The 26181-nt window shown below is 35.4% G+C and overlaps 1 protein-coding gene across 6 annotated transcripts in view; it reads right to left on the reverse strand.

Annotated features, from left to right (window-relative positions):
• Positions 1 to 13907: 13907 nt before the first annotated feature.
• The window catches only part of CNTN5 (contactin 5), a 564185-nt gene continuing 551911 nt past the window's right edge, over positions 13908 to 26181 (reverse strand). For all 6 annotated transcript variants that reach the window (XM_072326761.1, XM_072326767.1, XM_072326763.1 and 3 more), the window contains 4 exons: positions 20574 to 20760; positions 19985 to 20097; positions 18515 to 18683; positions 13908 to 17061 (listed from right to left, as the gene is read on the reverse strand). In XM_072326761.1, the coding sequence (XP_072182862.1) occupies positions 16958 to 17061; positions 18515 to 18683; positions 19985 to 20097; positions 20574 to 20760 (573 nt within the window). In that variant the 3' untranslated portion in view covers positions 13908 to 16957. The remainder of the gene's footprint in view (positions 17062 to 18514; positions 18684 to 19984; positions 20098 to 20573; positions 20761 to 26181) is intronic.

Genomic DNA, 26181 nt, shown 5'->3' on the forward strand with positions numbered 1-26181 from the left:
CTATCTATCTATCTATCTATCTATCTATCTATCTATCTATCTATCTATCTATCTATCTAATCTATTTCCAAACAGCTCCTAATAGTTGAAGCCATTTTCTATGGAACTTTCTGTTTATGTTGCATATACTCTCTTAATTTTGTTTCCTAGCTTTCCTTGTTGTTTGTTTGTTTGTTTTCCATGTTAAACTTGTTTGTTTGTTTTCCATGTTAAACTAGCATTCACATTACTGGGATGCCAGATCCAAAAGAAAACACCTCCATCTTTTGTAGCATGTTAACAAGAGTTGTGAATTGTTTTGACTTCCAGATTCTTTGGAAACACAATCCTTACTCTGTTATTTGCATGGAGACTTCATAAAATGGAACCTTGTTCTTCTTTGATAACTGATAATGAAAAAAATATTTGTGAAACATGGCATATTAGGGTATAGAACAGAATAAGAGAAAAAAACATGGTATGCTGATATTTTAGATTGGTAATTGTCTCTATATATCAAAATACCCTGCGTTTATCTTAACAGCAGCAGGTAACAAATATACAGTTAGAACAACAGTGATTATGTTTCCTATCCTCTAGTTCCTGTAGAAATTTGGCTTTTATCTTAGAAAATTCTCTGGGGATGTCAATCTTGAGCAATGATTTCTGTTATTCTGGTAGAAAGTGGGTTTTCCTCCCGAGGAATAGGGCTGCTGACTAATAATGTTTTTCTTAGAAGCACTGGGCAACTATATTAAAAAAATGAAAATAAATACATAAATGCACACATTGGACCATGGTGATCAATCATCTTGAAAATAAAGATAAAAAACAATGAAGTAAACATGATGCTCTAGAAAAAAACAACATCCTGTAGTATGAACTGTAATAACAACTCAGATGTATTCTCCAAAAGGTTAAGAGTTTCATACCTATGTATATTTCTTTACTGAAGTCTAGATGTAAGATTACAAAGCCATGTCCAGGATGAGGCAGATGCTCCTATTCAGGTTAGAATGGAAATTTCTGTATGTGAGGCTATCTGTTGGAAAAGAAAGCTATTACTCTGATGCATCCAGATTTCTTTAAGTGATATTAAAAAGGGAGCTTTACAACATTAAGTACTTGTGTTACGTTACTGGTAGGTCAGAGTTATGTGGCATGAATGTAAGCATTTTACAAAAACGCTCACGAGACTGTTCATATACTGTGCTCTGAACAAGCTTTATCTTAATTAGAATGCAAAACTCGTTTTCAGGTAGAATAATTTTCGGTTATTAAATGAAAAAGCAGAAAACGTTGATCTAATTGAATGACAAAATTTAAAAGCAAGAGTAATACTCGCTTGTTAAGAGTTGTTACTGAATACGAACAAATGAACTGCGTCCATAACAATCACCTGCATTACTGATCATTAACTTCACAACGAGAAACAGGGCTGATTTATTTAATGAACCTGTAAGTAATTGTTGTTTCTTTTACTAATTACATAAGGGAAATGAGACCTGTTATCACTGAAATGGCTTGAAATGCTTAAGCAAACCTTTCTGAATGGAAAAATGCCTGGCTGTGTTTTTTTTTACCTCATGCCGAGATAAGGGTTTTGCTGTTCTCCTGTGATTTTTCATCTATTATTCTCTTTTTCATCTATTTAGTAGTAAACCTTGGACATGTAAAGTGCTTCAGTATTCTGAGAAATTTCCAGAAATAATTAGAACATACTGCTTATGAAAACTAGAACACTTCTATTGTATTTACGAGGTAAAATTTCAAGGCAAACCATTTCAGGTCAGTTGTAAGTGCTGAACTTATATTTTGAAAAACTTGGCATGGGACAGTACAGTTCTGCTATTTCTGCAGTTGAGGAAGGTCTACAGGTGGTCCTGTTGGGCTTTGCCCTTACCTCACAGCTCTGAGGTAAAATAAGGATCTTGCAGCTTTTCTCAGCTTGTGTAGATGGTGAGTTTTCATAACAAATGAAACCCTAACCCAGGTGAATATTCAGTCACTATGCCTACCCTACCTTGGTCTAAAATCAAGGACTTTAACGCATCTTTACATTTTATTACAATGGGTGTCTGGAATGCAAATTAATTTTGAAATAAGATCATTAGTGGATCTAGTTTACTTTGAGCTGTGGACTGAATTAACTGTACGATTAAAATATATTAAAAATATATTAAAAAAAACCACTTTTTTTTTTTTTGTTTAAATAAAATATTTTAATTTGCAAAGGAATTGCAACAGGAATGAAATAAATATTTAAATAAACATAGAGCTATGGAATTCAAATCTGAAAAAAAAATCTATTTGACTGCACAGCTGAATTAAACTATTATTGTGAGACTGACACATGAACATTTCAAGGCATGTAATGTCTAATGACTATCAGTTTCTGAGCTTAATAGTAAGAACTTAGCAGTACTTCTGAGAATGGATAAATGTACACTAAACCTTTATTCTAAAGCTCTCAAACTGTGTTAAAAATACATCTAATATATCTTTTGCAAAAATTATACACAGAAAAAAAATTATATATATATATATATATAAGTATGCTATTATTTAATCAGTCAGTGTTGTCCCTGGGATTCCTAAAAATTGATTCTGAACCTGATAGTTTCATGGTTTACAATGCAAAATACCCATAAAATGCCTGGTATTTACAAGGTAAAGTATCTCTCTTTTATCCAGCTATCCATTTTATAGTATAATCAGTTTTACCTAGTCCGGTCCCTCCTCTTTTTCACCACAGAATTTTGGAAGAGTATTTTCACATTCTGATGTAATTACCTAGAAATATTTACATCTTATTTCATTTATTTATTTAATTCTGTGGGTGTGCTTGTGTGAGGAATATTACGACAGTGATTCCATCTTCAGGTATGAAAATGGCTGAACACAAGCTCATCTGGCTCCTAAGGTTGAGCCAGTCACTTCACCCAAATGGAAGAAATAAGCTCTTCCTGATGCTGGCTTAAAAATAGAGCTAAATGAATTAACGACATCCCACCATGAGTTTATCATAAATTTATTATTTAATATGATTTATACTGTAAGTATAGTTTCTATACCCTATTTCTTCTACGTATACTTTCAAAAGTTAATGTTACTGAAAGCTACATGTTAAAGGAGAGGTGGAGGCGTATAAAGAGCTTAGGAAATATATCTCTGTTGAACTTCCTAGCAGAATCAGTTTTTCTTATCACATCATAGAATCACAGAATCATAGAATGGCCCTGGTTTAAAAGGACCTCAAAGATCATCCAGTTTCAACCCTCCCCCCTTCTGTGTGTCACCATCCACCAGACCAGGCTGCCCAGAGCCACATCCAACCTGGCCTTGAATGCCTCCAGGGATGGGGCATCCACAACCTCCTTGGGCAACATTTTCCAGTGCGTCACCACCCTCTGTGTGAAAAACTTCCTCCTTATATTTAATCTAAACATTCCCTGTCTTAGTTTGAAACCTTTTTCCTTGTCCTATCACTTCCCACCCTTGTAAACAGCCATTCCCCCTCCTGTTTATATGCTCCTGTCAAGTACTGGAAGGCCTCAATGTGGTCTTCCTGGAGTCTTATCTTCTCCACGCTAAACAAGTTCCCTCAACCTTTCTTAATAGGAGAGGTGCTCATTTCCCCTTTCTTAAATCTCCCAGCTGTAAAAGAAAGCACAAGAGCTTAAGTAATTAGAAGTGTAATTGTATTTATTTATTTTTTAATATGGAAATGAACCTTTTTGTGATATGTAAAATCTTGAAATGTAAAACCAGAAAATGTTTTCCTGAACAGCTTCTGTATGATACAAATGTGTTTGCTGTAACCTATACTGCAGAAAGCTTTTCACCCATGTAGAAGTTCCCAGCAAAATCAGTATGGAAGCATACAACAGAAGTTAGAATTTCTTTGTGAAAAATCTCCTTTACCTGAAATGAGTTCTTTGTTACTTGGAACTGAGCCTTACTAAAAAGCTTCATAGAGCTCACTGACACATGCATTGAAGTTAGAACTATTTTTCAAGTTGATAACACAATGCACTTAAATACAAATCATAGGTTACTTTAAATATCTTCTTGAATATTTCACTTTTCCAGTAGAATTGGCTCTATACCTGACACACTTATAGTGGATATTCTTATAAATGACTATGAATATATTGCCACATAAATTTTGTCACATGCAACAAAATCATTAATATTTTACAGTAATATGTCATTAAAAATATGCTTTCATTGAAAAATAAGGTTATGAAAATGAAATGTCATGTACTATGATTTTGCCTTAAAGATCCTAGTCATTTGCTCAGCACTCTAGAATGGTAGTATGAAAGAATGGTCTTTCTTTTTGATCAGTTTCATTCAGTACCTGAGGCTTCATATTTCATGTAGCCTGTTGCAATTAGAAGCCACCTGGAAAAGGTCACCATCTAGCCAAGTTACTTATTGCTTAATTAGGTGCTGGAATACCATGCATTAAGCAATACTGTTTTAAAGAAATTCAAGGAACCCTATTGACAATCAGAGAACCATAGAATCATTTGAGCTGGAAGGAATCTTTAAAGGTCACCAAGTCCCCACTTGAAATGAACAGGGACACCTAAAGCTAAATCAGGGTCCTCAAAGCCCTGCCCAGCCTGACCTTTAATGTCTCCAGGGATGGGGCATCTACCAGACATCTGTTTATATTTATTATGTACAGCATGCACACATGTACACTCCTGCACATATATTTTTTTACAATGAAAGTGAATTGTGTATACAACTACTACTACAAAGACAATGAATTAGCAAACTCTTTTTGGCATCTTTTGCAAGCAAAGTTTTTTCTGCTGTAGCATCTGGGGAAACTGTTGGTCCTAACAAGAGCATCTACATAATTCAGTGGAAAATTTTTAGGTAGAATTTATTCAGCTTTTAACCAAAAAATTCAGTGGCAAATATGCTCATTTTGAATTCTATTATCAGAGAGAAGCATGACGCCAAAGGTTTGAGACATCTCACCATTATTATTGAGTACTGAAGCACATAAAGAATTTCAGCTTACTGTTCCATTCTAACTTCTGTTATAGGTTAAAACATGCTATGGACCAAAAGATGACACGGTCATTTCAGATTCAATTCTGTAATATCAGTTTGGATTTATTTATTTTTTACCTAGAACTTGCATATTTTGAAAGCTGGAAGGGAAACAGCAGTCAGTTGTGGTATTTTTTGTTTTTGTTTTTATTTTTAAATCCATTGGGTTTTATAGGATCTGTATAGTTATACAACTGTTGTAATGCTGTTAATTTTTTTACTTTAATTCCAAATTATTACTGGTATGGGAAGGTTACAACTTTTGGACTAGCTGATTTAACTATCAGAAGGAGTGTTCTAATATTTTCACTTTTTCTTAGCTTTGTCCTGTGCATATAAACTTTTCCTTCTAAGCTGACTATCTTCAATTGGTGCATTCTTTTATTTTCTAGATATAATTAAACTTTTTCTGTAAGGACTTCTGCTGCTTTCACTTGAAATTTTCAAGTCCAAAATGCAACATTTTGATGAAGGATTAAAATTTTAGAATCAATTTTAAACCTGAACTGAAACCTTTTGCCTCCACTGAGCATTGGTGAGGCTGCAGATGGAGTCCTGTACCCATTTCTGGGCCTTGTAGAGTAAGACCTAGAAACAATGGAAAAATGTCCAACAGAGGGTCACCAAGGTGATGATGGGACTGGAGAACCTTTCCTGTGAGGAAATGCTGAGAGTGCTGGAAATGCTCATCCTGGAGTAAAACAGGTTCAGGGGGATCTCACCAATGTCCATAAATGTCTGAAGGGAAGAAGAGCCTGGCTCTTGTCAGTGGTGCCCAGTGCCAGGGCAAAAGGCAGTGGGTGTAAACCAGTACACAAGAGGTTCCCTCTGAACACCAGAAGCACTTCTGCACTGTGTGGGTGATGGAGCACTAGCACAGGCTGACCACAGGCTGTGGGGTTTCCTCCTTGAGGATCTTCCAAAGGTGCTTGGACATGGCCCTGAGCACCCTGTTCTGGGTGTCCCTGATGGAGCAGGGTTTAGGCTTGAGGGACCCTTTGAGTCCTATCTCCATGGTTTCTTTTAGATCAGGGCAGGCATTTTGTCCCAAAGCAGATCATGCAAGGCTATGCAGGAACTGTAAAGCTAATGCTAAAGTGCTAAAATGAAAGCAGCTCTTCAGCAGCTATTTGGGTGAGTACTGTTATTGAGGACCATAATGAATCATAGAATCATAGAATGGCCTGGGTTGAAAAGGACCACAATGGTCATGTGCATGGTCCCCAACCACCAGACCAGGCTGCCCAGAGCCACATCCAGCCTGGCCTTGAATGTCTCCAGGGGTGGGGCATCCACAGCCTCCTTGGGCAACCTTTTCCAGTGTGTCACCACCCTCTGAGAGAAAAAATTTGCCCTGATGTCGGGATTCTGTCTTCAATCAGTCCATTATTACTGGTGGATGAAGAAATCTTCACCCTTCAGATATGAAAAAGTCCTTTGAATGGAAACCCTCATATGGTCAGCAGTTCAAAGTGGGATATACAGGCAACAAAGTGATAAACAGGTTCCTGGAATCCTGTATGCCTTCTACTAACAGTTATCAGTGAAAGAATTGCCAAGTTACTTTTCAGATTCACCAGAAATTAAATGAAAGTTATTTCTTTCTTTATTTGAACTTTTTTTTTTTTTTTTTTTTTAATTTTTTTCCCCAATTAGTATTATGCAGTTTTTGAGCTCAAAAATTATGCCCTTTGGAATGACTGCAATCATTTTTTGTTGTTGTTTGTTTGTTTGTTGTTTGTTTGGTTTTAGTTATTTCTGTAACTCTACTTTCTTACATTTATTTTCCACTTTTGTTTCCACTGTATTTGTAATCGATTTGATCCCAGTTTCCTCTCTGAGTTCCTTGAACTGACAATTTGCATTTATATTTAAGTCCTGCTTTGGAGACAGTTTAGCTTTTGAAGACATTGAATGCAATGTATTTATTTTTATAGAGAATTTCCTGAAAATCATAGCTCAGTGCCTGTATTTAGGAGCTCAGGGGACAGTTCAAATACTTTTTTTTTTTTTTTTTTCTCTCTCTGCTGTTTTTCACTATGCCTTTCTAGAAGCTCTGACTCCCTTAAAATTATAGCGCAAGTTGAACATACAAGTTACTTGTATTTCATAATAAATTAATTCAAGATTTTCATATTAACTTGCGTGATTTAAAAATATGAAGAAAATGTCTTATATAGCTCCGTCCACAGATGATGCAATCAGAGATGGTGACTCAAGATCCTGCAAACTAGGAGGAGCTGTGTTCACAGTTCACAATTGTGTACAAGGCCTGGCAGCCTTCTTCAAAGCCTCCCATGTTTATTCTCATGTGAAGGGATTTTTGTCTGATATAAACAATATTAATTTATTAAAAATATGGGTCAATATATTAAAGCATGAGCCTTCTTGGAAGTGAAACTATGAAACTAGAAAAAAGTAACAGAATTGCCCAGTTTTCAAATGTAGCTATTCTATACTCTCTGTTGGTGTGTTAAAAATATAGGGGATCATCTGGGGTATTTAATTTCTCTATGTCTCTACAGAAATCTTAGCTGTAGTATAAATAGACACTAAAAGCTTCCAGACTAGAGCACACAGCCTCCAGAGTCACTAGGTAACAATGAATCAGCAATGGCTTTACTGAGGCAATTTGAACTTATCTATGTTTAGGACATTTGGGACCACTAAAAATAAATTTGATTTGTTATGGAATGAACCAAACGTAAATTCTATTTGAGAACACCCTTGGTAGTTTGAAAAATATTCTTCATTATCTTATAGCCAGAAACATAACGTTTCAAAATGAAAATGTCAGTCATCAGACCTAGGAAGTTGTCTTACTATTTAAATAAGCTGCAAACCCAGTGCAAAACACATCAAGACTTGTATCAATGCTTTAAAAGTGCTAGTGAAAGCTGAATGCCAAATAGCTTCCCATGAGGCATGTTATGCTAATCACGATGGCAATCAGTTATTTGTCATTCTTGCAGACATGTATTTTCCATTTACGCTAACAGGGTGGTTGATTGGATTTTGTTCATTAAATGGGCAGAGTCAAAGCTGGTCTTATAAACTGCTGTTCAAGTTAATTAGTGAGTATGTGTATACTCAGAATCAGAAAGCGAAGTTTTACATTTATAACCTACATCAATCAGGCGTCTTTTCTACATTGCGCCAAAAATCATTCCACTCAGTGTGTTCAGCATAAAAGAAAATAAAAATGCTGCATTTTCATTTTCCCCATTCAGTGCCAGTCTCAGTAAATGTGATATTATTACTTATAAAAGACTTCCTATGAGGAATTTAAGTTTGCTTCTACTGCTTTACTAGAACTCTCCTATGCTCTGTGTCTAACTTAAAAGATGGTGCAAGGATAATAAGATCCACATCAGAGTTTTGTTTTAATTAACAGTTTTTATTTGATTAGATATTAGCAGGTAACAAAAATGGCCAATAGCCTTTACCATAAGATTAGAGTCTTGTCGAAAAATTTGCAGTAAGGATTCAAAAGCAGTCAGTGGCGGAAATACTGGAGTTTGATTCCAGAGATCCAGCATCTGCTCCTACATTTTGGATACATATCATAGTATCATAGTATCATAGTATTGTGCGAGTTGGAAGGGACCTTAGAGATCATCGAGTCCAACTCCCGGGATTCGAGCCCTCTGTGTAGCAGAGCGGCACTTCTACCCCCTGCTCCACAGGGGGGATTCGAACCCGGGCCCCCTGGTGTTGCAAACGGGAATTTTACCGCTGCGCCACCGGAGGCACACATATGGGAGAGGTGGTTTTATTAGCCTGAATGCCTTCACAGTTTTCCCATGCATACTTGTGAATGTCTCTTTGTAAAACATAATCAAATGTGTTTTTCAGTTCCATCTACAATAAATGATCTACAAATTCACCAAAGGATATCACAGATCTCACACACCTTTCCTTTCTCACTTGTGTTACCTGAGAGTAGATTTGATTACTCTGGCTCTGGGAACAGGGGATATTCTAAAGCAGCGTCTTTTCAGTATTAGAGCTTTCTATGTCAAATAATCCAGTATTTGTTGGAGAGATAATGTAGACTAATTCTAAATTTAAAGCAATTGAGTTCTTCCATTTCCAAAGAGAAGGTTTTGTGGCCTTTCACAGAATCTGAATGTAGTTTGTTCATTGCACGGGAGAAAAAAAAGGATAGAGCTGAGTTGTGATATCTACTTTACAGTTGTCCACTTGTTTCCTAACTCAGGAGTCATTCCTTTTAACTTTTTCCCAGGAGGAAGATTTTTCAGGTGATCACCTTGACCATTTTTGTTGTCTTCACAATCTCTAAGTTCATCACGTCCTTCTCCTTATGTCTCCTTATTGTATCAGTAATATGATAAAACTGAAACTGTGCAGAGAAATGTTTTTTTTTTTTGTTTTGTTTTGTTTTTTCCTCCTTTTCTCAATAAAATTTAAGATAATACACAGTGTTTACTGCTATATTCTGCATCACAAGTTTCTGATTCCCTTTGAAATAGTTATAAGTCCCTTTTCCTGAGGGGAGCGTTCCATGCTCAGCAGGAGATAACCAAAGTTTAGATTTTCTTCTTCTCACATTTGTTGACATTTTTCCTGACTTTTTCCTTCCTTATTCCATTTTGGCAAGCTTCAGCATTACATACCATTTTATTCCCTATGTAGGTTTAGTATCATTATAATTCTAAGATTTAGGTGTCCAAGAAGATATAAGATGATGATAACATCAGCCACAAAGTACACAGAAGCTTGTTACCCACTTTTAATGAAATAGTTGGCATTCCTCCTTTACAGCTTCTTACTAAAACCTTTGTGAAAAGCTGTTGTGGCAGATCCTACACTACTGACATTTTAAAAACAAATGTACCCATATATGTATGAAGGAATCCCACCTCTTATATCATCTTGGTGGAGAAGTGCATGTGGGTCACAGTTTCATTTTGGATTTGGCTTGTTTGCTGGTCTATATAAGAAACCTTGCTGGCTTTGTTACTTTGTTGTCCTATATTTCCCATATATTTCTCAACCTTTTAAAGATGTTTACAGTGTCTTAAATGTTGTACTCTTTGACTAGAAGTAAGAAAGATTTTGACAGCCATTTAAGAGCAGAAATATCTCGTGACCTCACTGTAGTACATAAAAGTAAATAATTTCCTGGTGAAGGGAAGGGTTGGAGGCATAGTTATTCCCTATATACTTGTCAGTATGTTGTCACACCAGTTATTAAGGTGCTGCAGATCTCTTGTTCTGAAGGACTTTCGGAGTCATAGCTCTCACTAAATGAGTAATCTAGTTGAGTTTTAGGGTAATCTAGTACAGTCATGCTCAGATGGAGGATATTTCCACTCTTGTATGGGGAAGAGGTTACTTGTTGGAAGGCAGTCACTGCTAGGTCAAGGTGCTGGGTAAACTCCAGGCTAACCTCAAGGGTAATTATGGCTGCTTCTGTCTTTCTTCCCTGTCCCGTATACAAATTTTCACATTTGCACTCCATAACAAGATGGGGCAAAGGAAGAAAGAGGCTGCCTATGCCCAATAAGGCAGAATGAATGTTACTTAAACATCTCTATGGAGCAGGAGAAACACTCAGTGTACCCTGGATGACTTTGGGAAGGATAAAAAGGCAGTGATAAAAATGAGAAAAAATTACTCACAGTTGTGGTAGACATTGGTGCTGTTGAAAGAACTTAAATGAAATTTGTGAATGAATGAAATTATGAAATTACAAAAATATATTTAATGAGTGGTTGACTGTTATTACTTACCTTGTCTTGAGTGTTGCCTCCCTATCCGGCGACAAATCAAGGCTGCCATGTGAAAGTACCGTGCCTCAGCGCATGGGGAACAGACGAGACTCACACACAGTGTGTAACGCCAAAAGTACAAGTATAATGCCTTGCAACAAACCCTATATAGTGGTACAGGTTACTGCCCCTGTCAGACACTCATGACCTCCCTGACTTCACCCCTGGTGCACGCAGGCTTGCCTTCTCCAAGTTACAAAAGAACAAGCACCAGTCTTATACTCTCACTAATTCATTTGACCATAACAGTGTGGACGTTCAGGTTCTTTTATTTTCCATCTGCAGCACATGTGAAACTTTTATTATGTGAGCATATGTATAAAAATGTATCCTCACATAGAATGACTCTTCAAAATAATTATAGATTTGGCTGTGTATATTGAACAAAAATAAGGCTATAGAAGAATAAGCAATTCATTTCAGTGTTGATTTCAGCATCAGTAAAGTTCTAAAGGAGTGTCAGAGAATACCATGTTCTATTATGCAGTCTTAAAAAGTACCTTCTGTAGAAGATATGTGGGTGTAGAATAAAATTATTTTTTCTTAAAGTTTGACCCAAATAGGCTTCAAATACTTTCAGTTTCTTTTTATTCACACTTTCTTTCACTGAAAGTAAACTGAATCAATTTCCTATCTTATTTTCTCCATGAAAATCAAAATATGCTGAATATGACCATTTTTTATTAACACATGTATTGCATGACTTAGCTATTCATTTTGTTAGTTTGCATTTTGTGTCTTTCAGGAAGACTCTCATGTTATTATTTTATGACTCTTAGAAATGGTGAGTGACCTAAAATTGAGCAGGAGAAAAATTAATGCTTTTCTGTGGCTAGACTTATCTCTTTCTCATTGTCATTGGTAAAAGATAAACCAAGAGGCATCATAGTTTTCTTTATGAGTGTCTTCTGATACTAGGTAGGTTTATTATGTGAGCTGGGCTGCTTAGTTAATAAGCAAACAGTGGAAAAGGAGTGCAAGAAGGAAGAATAGCTGCGCATCTACACATCTGTGCCAGTTTGCTCAAGCAAGTGACAGCTCTTTAAGCAAATACTGAAATTGCTTATATATAATTTCTTATCGAGTTTTCTTCTTGGATTGTGAATCTTTAATACATACATACTTTCATTATCTTGTTTGAAGTATCCAAAAAAACTCAACACAAGTTTACCCTAATAAAGGCAAAGCCAACTAACTTACTGTAATAAAGTGGTGTTCATGTTGTCACTGACACTGTTTTACTTCAAAACACAGGAAGTGAGTAAGAAGGAAAATGTCTTAACTTCATAGGAACTGGGATAATTGCCATAAAAAGGCAAGAATGGATTGTGGTCTGATAGAAGTTCTGATAGGTATGGATTTTCTATATGCACAATTCTGCATGTCAGCAAAAACAGGTCATTACACTTTTCTGTGACATTCCTAACTAATTTAATGGAAGGCCTGATATAATATTCCATTTAAGCCATACCCATTTTGAAATTGAAGTCTCAGTTTTAATGGTGGCTACGGCAATCTATTTTTATTTCCAGATTGGGCCCTTTGGCTTCTTACTATATTGCAATGTCACTTACCCTGGAAATATTCATTTCATAAATAAGTGATTAGTGATTATTAAAACATCAAATGAAAATATCACAAGAAAAATATTTGCTATAATGGAGTCATCTGCTATTACATTTCTCCCCAAACAGGTTAAGAAAAGGTTAAGTGTCTTTTAGAAATCTTTTTTTTTTTTTTTTTTGTGTGTGTGTGATTTTTGAAACAGATTGTTTCAAGTATAAGACAGAGAAACAATACTTTTCAATAGAACTTCAAATGATCATGCTGTGCTTTTGTGACTACGTGGCTATAGGATGCTAATAACACATTACATGTTCCAGAAGAATCTCAGAAACTACTTCATAGAATCATAGAATTACCCAGGTTGGAAAAGACCTTGAAGATCATCAAGTCCAAGCACAGCCTAACCATAGTACCCAAACTCTAAAAACCATCCACTAAATCATATCCTTAAGGACAACATCCAAATGGCTCATCCATCCTGGGATGGCGATTCAACCACCTCCCTGGGGAGCCTATTCCAGTACCTAACTACCCTTTCTGTAAATAAGTTCTTCCTAATATCCAACCTAAATTTGCCCTGATGCAACTTGAGGCCATTTCCCCTCGTCCTGTCACTTGTCACTAGTGAGAAGAGACCTGCCCCACTCTCACTGTAAGAACCTTTCAGATACTGGTAGAGGGTGATAAGGTCTCCCCTCAGCCTCCTTTTCCCCAGACAAAACAGCCCCAGCTTCCTTAGTCTCTCCTCATGGGGCTGATTCTCCAAGCCCTTCACAAGCCTCATTGCCCTTCTCTGGACCTGCTCCAGTACCTCCATGTCTTTCCTGTGTTGAGGTGCCCAAAACTGGACACAGTACTCGAGGTGAGGCCTCACCAATGCCGAGTACAGGGGCAGGATGACTTCCTTAGTCCTGCTCACCACACCATTCTTGATACAAGCCAGGATGCCATTGTCCCTCTTGGCCACCTGGGCACACTGCTGGCTCATATTCAGCCGACTGTCCATCAGCACACCAAGGTCCCTTTCAGTCTGGGAGCTTTCCAGCCACACCTCTCCAAGCCTATAGGGTTGCCTGGGGTTGTTGTGACCAAAATGCAGAACTATTCACTATTCACTATGGTGAATTGTCCTTGGTGGTTTTCTTATAAGGCACTTGACAAGATCTTTTAATATTCCAGAGAGCTTTTATCTCTGGAATTAATTTGTAGTCTTATTTAGCTATATTTGTTAGTTACAGTTTCATGTTAATAGATCCAGCCTCCTTGTGGCTTTCAGTTATTCAGTTATGAAAGTAATAACTGCCCAGGAAAACCAAAACAGTTCAGAAATTAGAAAGATGCAAAAATTATTTGATTTTCCACATTCACTATTTCAGATTCATCATTTTCTTTTTGAAAATCATGTAAATAGAAGATTGTTGCTTCTGGAATCCAGAAATGTCTTTGTCACTCTGTTCTCTATGAACACACTTCAGGAGCTGACAGGAGATAGATAAAAGTCAATAAAAAGAGAATTATTTATTAAAAAGATCTAATGTTACAAGAACAGTACACAGAAACTATTATATTACTGTGTCTTCCACATGTTATATGCCTTATATATAGTATATATACAGATTGTATACAATATATCTAACATTTTGATATGGGCCATGATGGTATCTTTCTTTTTGTCTGCAAAACAAACTTTCTTAACAGTTGTTCTCTTCCAGACAGATACTGTGGCATTATACAAAAATACAGTCTCCTCAGTGATGCTAGACTGCACTATTACAATTTTTTACATGAATAAGGAAAGAGCTCTTCAGTGCAACTAAAAAGTATGTCATGATAAGGAAACATTCTACTACAGAGTAACAAATATGTAATATGTAGGTACTGAAGCATTTAAAACATGTATTTTGCATCTAAATATATTAATAAACATATTTTGTTCATCTTGAATATAAAACATATCGCTTTTTGTCCCTGCATTACAAATACATTACCTGATGGTATGTCAGTATTTCTATCTCCATTTTTCTACTAGAGGTTGAGATATAGCTAGATGTAGCTCTATCTCCTCATTGGACTTCCATTCTTCTTAAAAAGCACAGCTATTTATTGTATTCAGAAAATTAACTAAACTGTCACCAGCAGTGATACCAGCCTTTTCAAATACTCTGAAACAAACTGCATTGGCAAGCAACTGTATAAAAAATAGACAAAATTATGCTTAGCAAATTTATAAAATAGCCTTTTTTATTTTTTGGTTCATCACTTCATTCTTTTTCATTTTAACCTTTTGAAGAATGATGGATTGCTAGAGCAAGTTCTCTGCTCAGTAGCAATGCTGCTGCTTTGCAAACCACAACAGTTAGTTATTTCCTTTCAGTTTATTCATGATTTTCACCTCATAGGCTTTCCTACAAACAGTGGTGTATACAAGCAGATCTTCTGTTTGCAACTACACAGCATTCTGGGCTCAGATCATTAATCTGCCCTTGTTTACCTAGTAACATTTTAACTAAGTACCTTTGAAGCTTAAATCTTCAGAAATTTATTTAAAATATTTGTGTGTTTTATAGAGTGAGAGAATCACAGAATATCCCAATTTGGAAGGGACTCACTAGAATCTTCAAATCCAACTCACAGCTCCACATGGAGCCACCTGAAAACTAAGCCATATTTTGAGAGCACTGTCTGAGTAGTTTTGGAACTCTGGCAGCCTAAGCAGCACTGACCACTGCTCTGAGAAGCTTGTTCCACTCTCTCCATGAAGAACTTTCTCCTAATATCCAATCTCCACCACTGAATAAAGTAATAATGAATCAAGTTGAATCATCTCTGAAAAACATCAGTGTTAAATATTTAAAAGGAATGTAGTCATAAGTCAGATTTTTACCTAGCAAGCATTGCACTTCATTGGCTACCATTTTAAAGATGCTAAGAAAAGGCATCATTGGAGTATACTATCTAAATCCCAAGTATTATTTTTCTAGTGAGCTGGCAAAATAATAGTATTTTTATCACAGAACCTGCAAACCAAAACAGATTTGCATTAACATTTTTAGAAGGATGGACAGTTAGAAGAGCTGTGCAGTTAAGACTTGCGTCTTAAACACTTATGTTTTTTGCCCAGATGAAGCGTGTTCATTCTAGTTACAATAGCTAGACATGTCATGGTAAAAAACCATCCCTCATAACAGTATACGTACCTTAACTGTACAAACATTCACATCATAAACAATGTGGATCATTTTTTATTTAGTTGCCAATATATGAAAATGCCTTCACATGTAGAAAAATTGTCCAAATTTTGTATTGAGTGAAAAAAGATTTTGGACTGCAAAAGCAGGGATTAGAACTGATAGCATACAATTCCTATCAGAATAATTTTATCTAATGAGCTCTAGAAACAGTTCTAGAAAACAAAATAATTGGAATAATGCTCACTGGTAATTGTACAAGCATTTTTTTTTTTTTTTTTAAACACACTGTTATCCAAGATTTATCCTGCTGCAGTATGTACATGTGAATGACTACATCCCAAAATGTTAATGCTCTCTCTGTTATATGTCTTTATATATGCTTTAACTGGATTGCCAAATATATAAAGTATACATCTAAAAAAATGGGCCCAGAGGTAAAAAACAAAGAAGGAAGTGGTTGGAAAAAGTAGGTTTATCTTCTTGGATTGCTTTATTTGTCCACTTTGCAGCCTAGAGTATATCATGTTGAAATGCCTAGTGGAGTTTGCACTAGGATTTTTTTATTTTTATTTTTTAATCTCCTATTGAAAATAAATATTTGATTGCTTGGACATTAAATCATGCAGTATTTGATGCAAAACAACGGCACTTGTTTCCCTTAAAGTTTATATTCAATTATTTTCAGTTTACCTCAAAATAAAACAAATGGCTTAATTTCAACTCCATTTTGCCACTTTTTGAATGTTCTGTCTAGTATTGCATTGACAATATATATATATATTTCGATTTTAGTGCATATTTAAGCATTTTAAGAACAAATTCTCTGTATTTTTGCAAAGCATACATATCTCAATTATATTTTTCTCACTCTTGACAGTAAGAACAGCCAACCATGTGGAATGCAAGAAATGTTAGATAAAGTTGTATCAAACTTTGTTCTCTAATTAAAGAAAGTTGTTTGCTTTTTTTCTGAACCAAACAGATGTACTGTACTAGACACCACCGTTTAAACACCTAATGATACATAATCGGGATCACCAAAATCAAACATATTATAAAAGTAAAGTACATTTGACAGAAATTACCTTTGCTTACAAAAGTTTATTACATACAATCTGCATATTTTTGGGCCAAGAAATGTCCCCTCCCCAGAGGACTTTTACAAAAACTGAAGAGAAAAAAACCTGATGAATTTTTGACTGCGTCTCCAACGCTCCTCTAAGTGCACCACAGGTATTTCTATGGGTCTTTAAGCATTAGCTTGGGTTTCCTGTTGCTCCACAGACATAAAAAGTCATCCCTTGTTGTCATCAAGCTAAAGCAAATAAATAACAACAACAAAGTCTGCAGTCTTCACCACGAAGTTGAAGGAACCACCAGTATCAAAAGCAGTGTTACAGAGGACGAGGAAGTAGAGAACATATGTAAGGTGGACTGAGCACTTGTTACTTTCCCTCCTGAAATGGAAAGTAATTAAAGAAATATCACAGTAAACAAATCTCAGTACACTTGGACACAAATTTTTACTCAAAATTTGCATACTTTAATGTTGAATAAAAGTCTAACTTTTGGGCAGAACAAATCCACATTAGGTTCCCTAGGCAGACATAAGTGAATTAGGTTTTATGATTATATCTATAGAAACACATGCTGAATTCTCACATTCACTCTGTGAATTAATAGAAAATTCATAGAAAACAGGTAAGTTTCATGCCTTAATCTTCATAAAGAATTAGGCTGCAGAAGGTGCCCTGAGTCACAATTACAAACATTCTTCATGGAAGAAAAAATGAAAGCTTATGATTGATATATCTATACTGATGTTTGTCCAGGTCTTTTGCCCTGTAGGCCAGTGATGTTTTTAGATCATAGCAGAATCTCTTAATTATGATTGAAATTTTAAGTATTGATTGAAGCTTACTCTAGACTCTATAGTATTCTTGAAGGACTAACAAACAATGTTTAATGGAAATGAAGTACCTGTTATTAGAATGTCAGAACTAAGAGGCCATATTTTCTTAGGCAAAAGACAATGCTTATATTTATTTTCTTCCTACTAATCCTGACATATTTTTCTTAAGTTTGTAATACAATGATACTTTAAATTCTTTTAGCATATTGCTTCAATTGAGGAAAAAGAAGTTAGCCATAATCAGTTACATAATGATAACTACACTAATACTGTTATTATTATGACTTAATACTATTAAGTCTTATCTAATCAACTCAGAGAAACACAACTTATTTTCTAACACGGGCACACACAGGGGATTCAGGTACCTAAATTAAAATACTTGAAGACATTTTAGCTGTGTTAGATTTTATCCCTTCTTCCAGAGTGTAGTGGTGTATTCTATGTATTCTCTAAGTCCCGTACCATGTCTACAACCTCTGAGTAAAAGTCTGAGATACCTTAAAATATTTTATTGCCTTTATATGCCAAATTATGTCAAAATATTTAAATTCTGTCTCTCTGCAAGATCAGCTGAATTGCCGTCTAGGCTTAATTACTTGCCTCTATGGATTATGTCTCTGGTAACTGTACTGGGATTTGAGACACCTATTGCCTGTGTAGACATCCATAACTCAATTAGTTTTCTAGATGTAACCTGAAAGGCACAGATTTATAGTATGTACTATGTTTGTCCATCAGTCCCACATGGATTCCTGAGATACTCTTGAGAATCTTGGTGTTAAATACCCATGAAGTAGCACAGGAAATAAATATTGCTATCAATGATTTTATCTAACTAACTGCTAGGGAACTATGAGAATATTTATTTATTTATTTATTTATTTATTTATTTATTTATTTATTTTTAAAGTAGAGAGTGGTAGAGGTTTAATGTTTAATGAACATTCCTATAATTGTTATATCTGCCACTCTTCCAAATGTAAGTGTATACTTACCTGCATAAGATGGAACTCTAATCTGGGGGCTAGCAGTCCCATCACCTCCTTCACTGACTGCACAGACCTCAATAATGTAGACACCAACATCAGGAAGAATTACTACTGCAGAAGTTTTCTGTGTTTCTATAACTTGACTGTTGCTTTTACCTTCTTGCCTAAGTAACACCTATGGCCAATAAAATAGATAATGGTCATGGAGATATTCAAATTACATACCAGACATTCTGTGTATATAATGCAGTCACTGAAATGTTAGCTGTTTCATTATTTTGTTAAGGAAAGCAGTTATCTGCTTTTACATCTCCCCTCTTTGCCCCCTCTCCTCCCACACCAAATGTCTTCCAAATAGTAACAGCCAAGTATATAAGCAATTAATGAATGTGAAAAGATTTTTAATAGGTTTGAAAGCAAGGATATAGGACTTGCTGGCTTTCACTGTTAGGTATTACACATTATTTTTTCAACTGACAAGCTTTCTGTCAGATGTCTTTTGAGTTTCATTTTTTTAAAATATTATTCCCAAATTCATACGGATATTCACAATATTGATGAAAGAATTTGGTTTCAAATGTAAGAAAATTCTCTAAATAAAGTCCTTGCTGTGGTTATCTTAGCTGGCTAAATCAACTACAAATAGCTTAGATTTATCCCCATGTCTCCTTTGAAACACAGTACATGCTTAAGTTAAGTGAGAGAAATGTACTTAGCTGCCTTTTTGGTATTTAAGCATAAGAGTTTCTGTTTCCAGAAAAAAATGGAAAGGTCTAAGAGGTGTAAAAAAGCAAAGCATCCACTTAAAGGTTTTCAGTATCTCAGCAGTGCTGATAAAGGTTAAATAATTTTCTGGCTTACTAAATCAATTTACATTTTCATGGTGAAATTTCTTCTTATCTAATGGAATATCAGACTGTAGTCTAGAAAAATGGTTATATGCATGCTTCAGGTTACCCACAAAAACCTCACTACGAACACTGATTCTTTTTCTCTTGTTTAAAATTTAAATGAACTCCACTGGTTTTTTGAATTTGTCATATAAGTAACCACAGCATTTTTTTTTGTTTTGTTTTTTCTACATAAAAATATTGATTTTAATTTCATTCTAAGAAAATTTCATTGTTCTGCATTTCTTTAGCTCCTACTGTACACACAGTTAAATTGAAGTGTTCATAGGAAATGAATTGTACTGATCTTACTGATAGCCACTTCTCAGCCAGATATGATGAACTGATATCCTCAGATAGAGCTCACTCAGTTTATAATCACTGTTTGAAAGTCATAACACATAAAATCTTGGGACATTTAGCACTTTTCAATTTGATTTATTGTTTTTTATGGTGAAAACTGATTTCAGATAATCTGTATAGTATGTTTACACAAGAAAACTACAGAGAAAAAAAAAAAGAAAATGGGGAATAGGAATAATTGTTTAGAAGAGAGGAAAGTTAGTGAGGAAAGGAAGGCACTGACCTTGTATCCCATTACCTCAGATTCATTAGCTAGAGGTCGGACTGGCTCCCATCCAAGAGACACATGAGAACCATCCTGTATCCACATAACATTACTTGGTGCTTGGCTGGGAGCTGGTAATAAAAAATAAGCACATATACCTATATATATATTTAGAAAGTTCCTTTAAAATCAAAACAAAATTATGTCAGTCATTTACTGTATTTACAAGTGTAAGTGTTAATAGGCTTCCAACTCCAGCTGGAGTTTTGCTATTATTTTTTTCCTACACATTCCATTATAATTTTTCCAGAATTATCATTTAATAGATTGTAGTGGATTGGCCCAACACAACCCATAGATTCTTCAGAACCTACAAACTTGAACTCTTCTATTTCTGCCAAAAATACATTATATATTAAGAAAATTATCTTTGTTATGAATGCAAGGGCACATGAGTCCACATCTATGAATATGAAACAAAGCAACATATCAGAGCTATACATGATTCCTGATTATTATATTATCTTAATCATCAAGAGGAGATCAAAGAGGGCAGTTTGCTTTCTGACAGCTTCTTCCTTTGAGCAAAGTTATTGAGACCACTTACGGGACTTCTTGGTTGCTACACGCACAGCAGTGCTAGGTGGTCCATACCCTGCAGCGTTGTATGCCCTCACAGTCAGGTGATATAATGTGTTTCCTTCTAACCCTGTCAGAAGGAGAGATGACTCATTTCCTGCAGTTTTCACCTTTTCTGCTGCTTCTTCCTGTTCCATGTCTTTCCAGTAACCAATCTGCCAACAAATGATCAAAGGAAAAATTAATACACTATGATTCTATAATTCTGTATGCATACATGCGTTTGGGATGCTCAAGATTTACATATTTTTCCTGTGGTAGATTTCTTTGCCAGTTCTGCCTGTTGTCTGATCGTCCTTTTGTCTGAAGTGGTGAGAATGAGAAAATCATGGAACTACCTAAAGCATGTTGAATTGCTGCACACTGACAGAAGATGTGAGCAGTAAGATCAAAGATTAGAAGATGAGCACTGGGAGGAAGTCAAAAGCATTTCAAAGAATTCAAGAGGAGCTCAATCATTTTTAAGTTGCAAGAAATATCTGTCTTCATCCTGGAATGCTTGGGCCATATCAGTTAAAAAATGACATGAGCAATATTCACTTCCTGGCTCTGTAGATCTCAGAGCTGCCAGTTTTTTTTATCAATATAATGAACAGGAAATGACAAAATACCTGAGGAAATCTTGCATTGAACGCGTAAATCTTATCTGAATAAAAAGAAGGAAGTGGATTCAGTTTTAGTTCTTGGTATAGACAAGTTTACTGTAAATGTAATTTTGATTTTTGATTTGTCTGTCCCTTCTTTTTAGACATAACAAACTTAAATTTGGTGGTTTGTTGTCCATATTTCTGGTGTTTGTGTTGAATTTATTATATTTTCAAAGAAAGTCTAAAGCTGAGCTATGAATTTGTCTAGTTTCTTTTGTCAGAGACAAATATTTGCAGGGCTTAACTGGAAAGAACAAAAAACAAAACAAAACAATAATGTCTCTTGCTACTGTATCTAGGTGGCCTCCACCAGTGATGTAGTTCTCACAGGGCACCACTTTCCCTAACAGAAGATGTCACTAATGTACCATTTAATCAGCTATATTCAGGTTACCGTTTTTCATGATGAGAACTACTTGCACTTATTCCGCTTCTTGACCTTTTCTGTGAAATCTGTTATTTCATAATAAGTTATCCATATTATATCTGGATAAATTTTCCACTGAGAAAAAGGTCATGGGAAATACGACACTTTTGAGAATATATCCCAGAAAATACTGAATGAGAAAACACAAAGGGTTCATAGAAAAATAAGACCAATGAGTAAAATGCTGATCTTTTACAACTGTGCTATGGCAGCCATTAAAATATATATACATCCAAAAAGATCTGAGATCTTTTGAGGTCATAGCTTCAGTGGAGTTAAGTGGCTGTGTTCACTTTGATGGTGTATGCATCAGTTTGATCCAACACAATTATCAACTTCCTTAAATGTAAAATTTATGTACATATCACATTAATTCTTACTTTGATTACAGATTAGATAGCAAATCTAGCTATGTTCAACAACTGTTGAAATAAGTACAATTCTGAAATACTTAGGTATTTCACTACCTGAAAGCTTGAGTAACATTGTTAGTAACTGTAGCAACATCTATTCACATCTTTCTTGGAGGGAAAAAATCTTTCTTGGAGGGAAAAAATAGCTAACAACCATTTATTTACATGGTAGGACTGAACATCTAATTATTTTCTGTTGGGCAATTAGATGAGTTCATTTTACAGTTTATTTAATGCATCTTTACAGACACAGCACTATAATACTGAGAGTCACATAGTATTAATCAGTGTATGAATGGGTAGCGAGACAGTTGTTCTCCTGAAGACCCTATTAACCAGTTCACAGAATCACAGAATCATAGGGGTTGGAAGGGACCTCCAGAGATTCAACTCTGCCAAAGATCTAACAGAGAAATGATCAGAAGGAAAAGTGGTTTGACCAAGAACACACAAGTGGACAGTGAGTGGACAGTGGCAGGGGTGGAAATGCAACAGGAACAGTGAAATTCATATTCTAGGAAAGCCAGGGAGTAGCTCAGTAGGTCTCACTGTGGTAACTGATTCAGAGCACACCATGTCCCAGTATACATGACAGCAGGCAGAGCCCAGGTTTTACATGGAAACTTTGTTTTGTTGTGAAAACATGATTTTTGAGATATTGCTTCTCTCCATTGTGGCTTATAAGGCACTGAAGCTAATTTTATATGCTAAGTCTGCAAAAAATAATCATGGAATATTCCCTTACTACTGCTGCACCACTTGAAGAAGGCATTTCTCCTTGACATAGGGTTGTATTTTGGGGAATTAATATATACACTTTATTAACCAGCAAAAACATGAAACGCAAGTGGCAATGTTTCTATTTCAGTATCTCCTGTACTTCAAAGCCTTTAAATGTTTGGTCCCTGCTTTTAAAATTCTCCTTAAAGTTTTACCAGGTGAGTTTGGACTTTGATCTCAAAATAGGCTTCTATCTTTCTCTCTATGAACACAACTATTTGTTAACGGCTAACTGAGCTCAAGGAAAAAGTGATTGAAAAAAGTTCAAATGATTTTTAATGGGTGGGAAAGCTTACACTGATTTGTATTGGGATGAAAATACTGTTGATCTAAAAATTGTTGGACAGGTTTCTTAAAACAGGATTTGTTTATTAACACTTATATCTGCCATTAAAAAAAAAAATTAAAAAAAAAAAAGTTATTTTCAATAGCCTTAATTGGTCAAAAAGGGATTTACCAGTTTTCATTAATGAAAACTTTGAATATTAGTATAACATACAAAAAAAAAAAAAACCAAAAACAAACAAATAAACAAAAAAACCCAAAAGCCAAAATTTGTTTTGTTTAATACATTATTGCTTGCAAGGTTTTAAAATTTTTCGGTTCTTTCTTTTGTTTGTCATCTAAAGAAAGTTTTCATATCTGGTTCTCAGCAAACCACATCTTTGTGACAGAGAGAGGGCAATAATGATTAAACTACTGAGCAATGCAGGAACACACTGTTTTCTGCTTTGTCCTGACAGTTTATTAAATAATCCTTGAAAGTAAGACATCATGTCATAGACATTGCTACCTTAACATTTTTGAACCTCTAATGCTCACAGACAACTTTCTCAAAGTTTTTGGTTTAAAGATGTCTTAAATAATAGTCTTTTCCTCAACCAGTTTAGAACTTAATAATAATTAATTGCAGGCCCTCTTCTCTAAATTCAGTACAGTAAGAGTTACAGTTTGGATATCCTTTCTGTTGACCAAAGTTCCAAATAAGGCATTTTAAATAAGTGCCTAAAGTTGATAGGATGAATATAGGTGTTTCTTTCAGGCTGGTTAAAACACAGCAAATTTCCTGGTCTCTCTGATTTACCAACACCAGCAGTTCTGATGTAACTGGAAATGAACTTGCAGAGATCTCAGAGTACAGAATGTGCCTGGAAAATGGAAAGAAAAGCGTTCAGAAAGAACTGCTCCTAGCCCTGAAAAAGAGAAACCATGATTCAGATTTCACACAACTTTTTCTTATAATCATTTGCAGAAAATCTTTTGGCTCCTTGAGCTTGCAGTGTGCAGTCCCACAAATATTAGCACCAACATAAAAGCAGCAGTAGAACCAAGCACATAGGACAGGAAAAGCGCATCTACTTTTTGCATCACCTCAAAATACTGGTGTGAGTGTTTTCAGAACAATATTAGATGTTCCTGCAAAAATGCCAATCAATCTCAGTTGATTGACTCTCATCATAATGATTGCAGACTGAAAAGGAGAAAGAAAATACTGTTCAGTAAGCCTAGGCTTTGGGTCTTCCCTGGAATGTCGTGCATCCTCCTCTTTCTTCAGGCACTCTTATCTTCTACGTAGTCCTTCATGCACCTAAGATGAAGACTCATACTGTAGCTCAACACTGAGAAGTATCATAAAAGATCTAGTCATATTTTCCTATGAAAATCAATAAATTTTTCAGTTTCTGATTTTGATTAATAAAAAATAGCTGCCTTGTAGCAAACTATTCATGACACAAAAGTGACTGCATGAGACTCAAATGACACTGCAAAGAGCACGGATCTCTTGAGACCTTCATGAGAGATCTAAAATGTTATTCATACCCTAGAGACTTGAAAAGCTGTTGGAATCCTGTGAGGAATGTTTATAGCCTTTCAGGATTTTACAGGAATTTGTGTAATTTTATAGGCTAAGTTGGTGTATTTGAAGCAATTGTTTATTACATGTTCAGGAAAATTGGAATCATAGAATAGAATCACAGAATCACCAAGGTTGGAAAAGACCCACAAGATCACCCAGTCCAACCATCCACCCATCACTAGTGGTTCTCACAAAGCTGGGTAAATTGGTATTCAAGCTGATGAAACTCTAGTTAATTCCTCTTTTTCTGTCTTGCTTTACTAGCCTTTGGTAAAAAACATATCCTTTCTAATCTACCTTGAGTAATACCTGAGTAAATTAAAAAACAATTCCAAAATCATGTAGATATAATTTCCGTAGTATAAACAGACAAAGAATATCTAAGGAAAGGCAAAAAAAAAAAAACAAAACAAAAAAAAAACTTTTAGACATTTCTCTTTGAAAAGAGATACAAGATTTTCCATTTTTTATCCATTTTGGTTGCAAGATAATCTTTTGATTCGCTTAGTCAAGCTCCTAGCCCTTGGGGGAATTCAAATAGCAAAGATGCGAGATTTGAGATCTATACTTAATATTAGCTGGAAAAGAATAAATAAAATAAAAAATATGTTCTTACAGACTGTAATTCTTTCCCTTTCCCTTCCCTACCAGTGAGTGACAAAGAAAATATTGCCTAAGGCTCAAATAGATTTTATAACCTTCAGGTTATGGATTCTAAACAGTAAGTACTAAGCCCACACTATATTTTTCTACCATTCTGACAAAGTTTTCAAGCTACTTCTACTTCATCAGAGTGTAGCTGGCACATATTTTGTAAGGTCCAGTGGACAGCTGACAAATCTGTACTGAAGTCAGGAATAACATGTGATTTGGAAGATGTAAATGAGTACTGCAAACCTTGCATAAAACTCATGTGACATAACAGTTAACACTGCTTTTCAGGGATGACAATGTGCAGTTGGACAAGTTACTGTGCCTTTCATTACTCCTTAGTACAAAGTGCAAACAGGGATGGGGTGAAACGGGGTCACTTCAGACTTGTCTGTTCGTAGTAAATACTCTGTCACTTTTGTTGATTAGAGACCAAGCATTCAATCACTAGAAAAATAACACCTCCCCCTTCTATAATACTACTGCTAAAAGGCCAGGAAATTTGAAGTGTGTGTAGGTGGTTGTCTCTGCTGTGGTGGCCATGGGCAGAATACAAATTGACACATGAGAACAGACTGGCTGGTCAGAATATTTTGCATGGGGTGCAGTGAAAGTGCTTTAGAAGCAATACTGTACTCATGGTCCATGATAATTCTATATTAGGAGATAACTGTTAACAAAAAATATATCATCTTTTTATCAAAGTCTCTGGATTTTTGTATATTTTTCATTTGAGGATTACTAGGGTTGTGTTCTGCACTGTCCTACACATGATAAAACCCTGAAAAACAGTTTTGAGC

This window comes from Excalfactoria chinensis, chromosome 1 (genome assembly GCF_039878825.1).
Source record: "Excalfactoria chinensis isolate bCotChi1 chromosome 1, bCotChi1.hap2, whole genome shotgun sequence".
Taxonomy (NCBI): Eukaryota; Metazoa; Chordata; class Aves; order Galliformes; family Phasianidae; genus Excalfactoria; species Excalfactoria chinensis.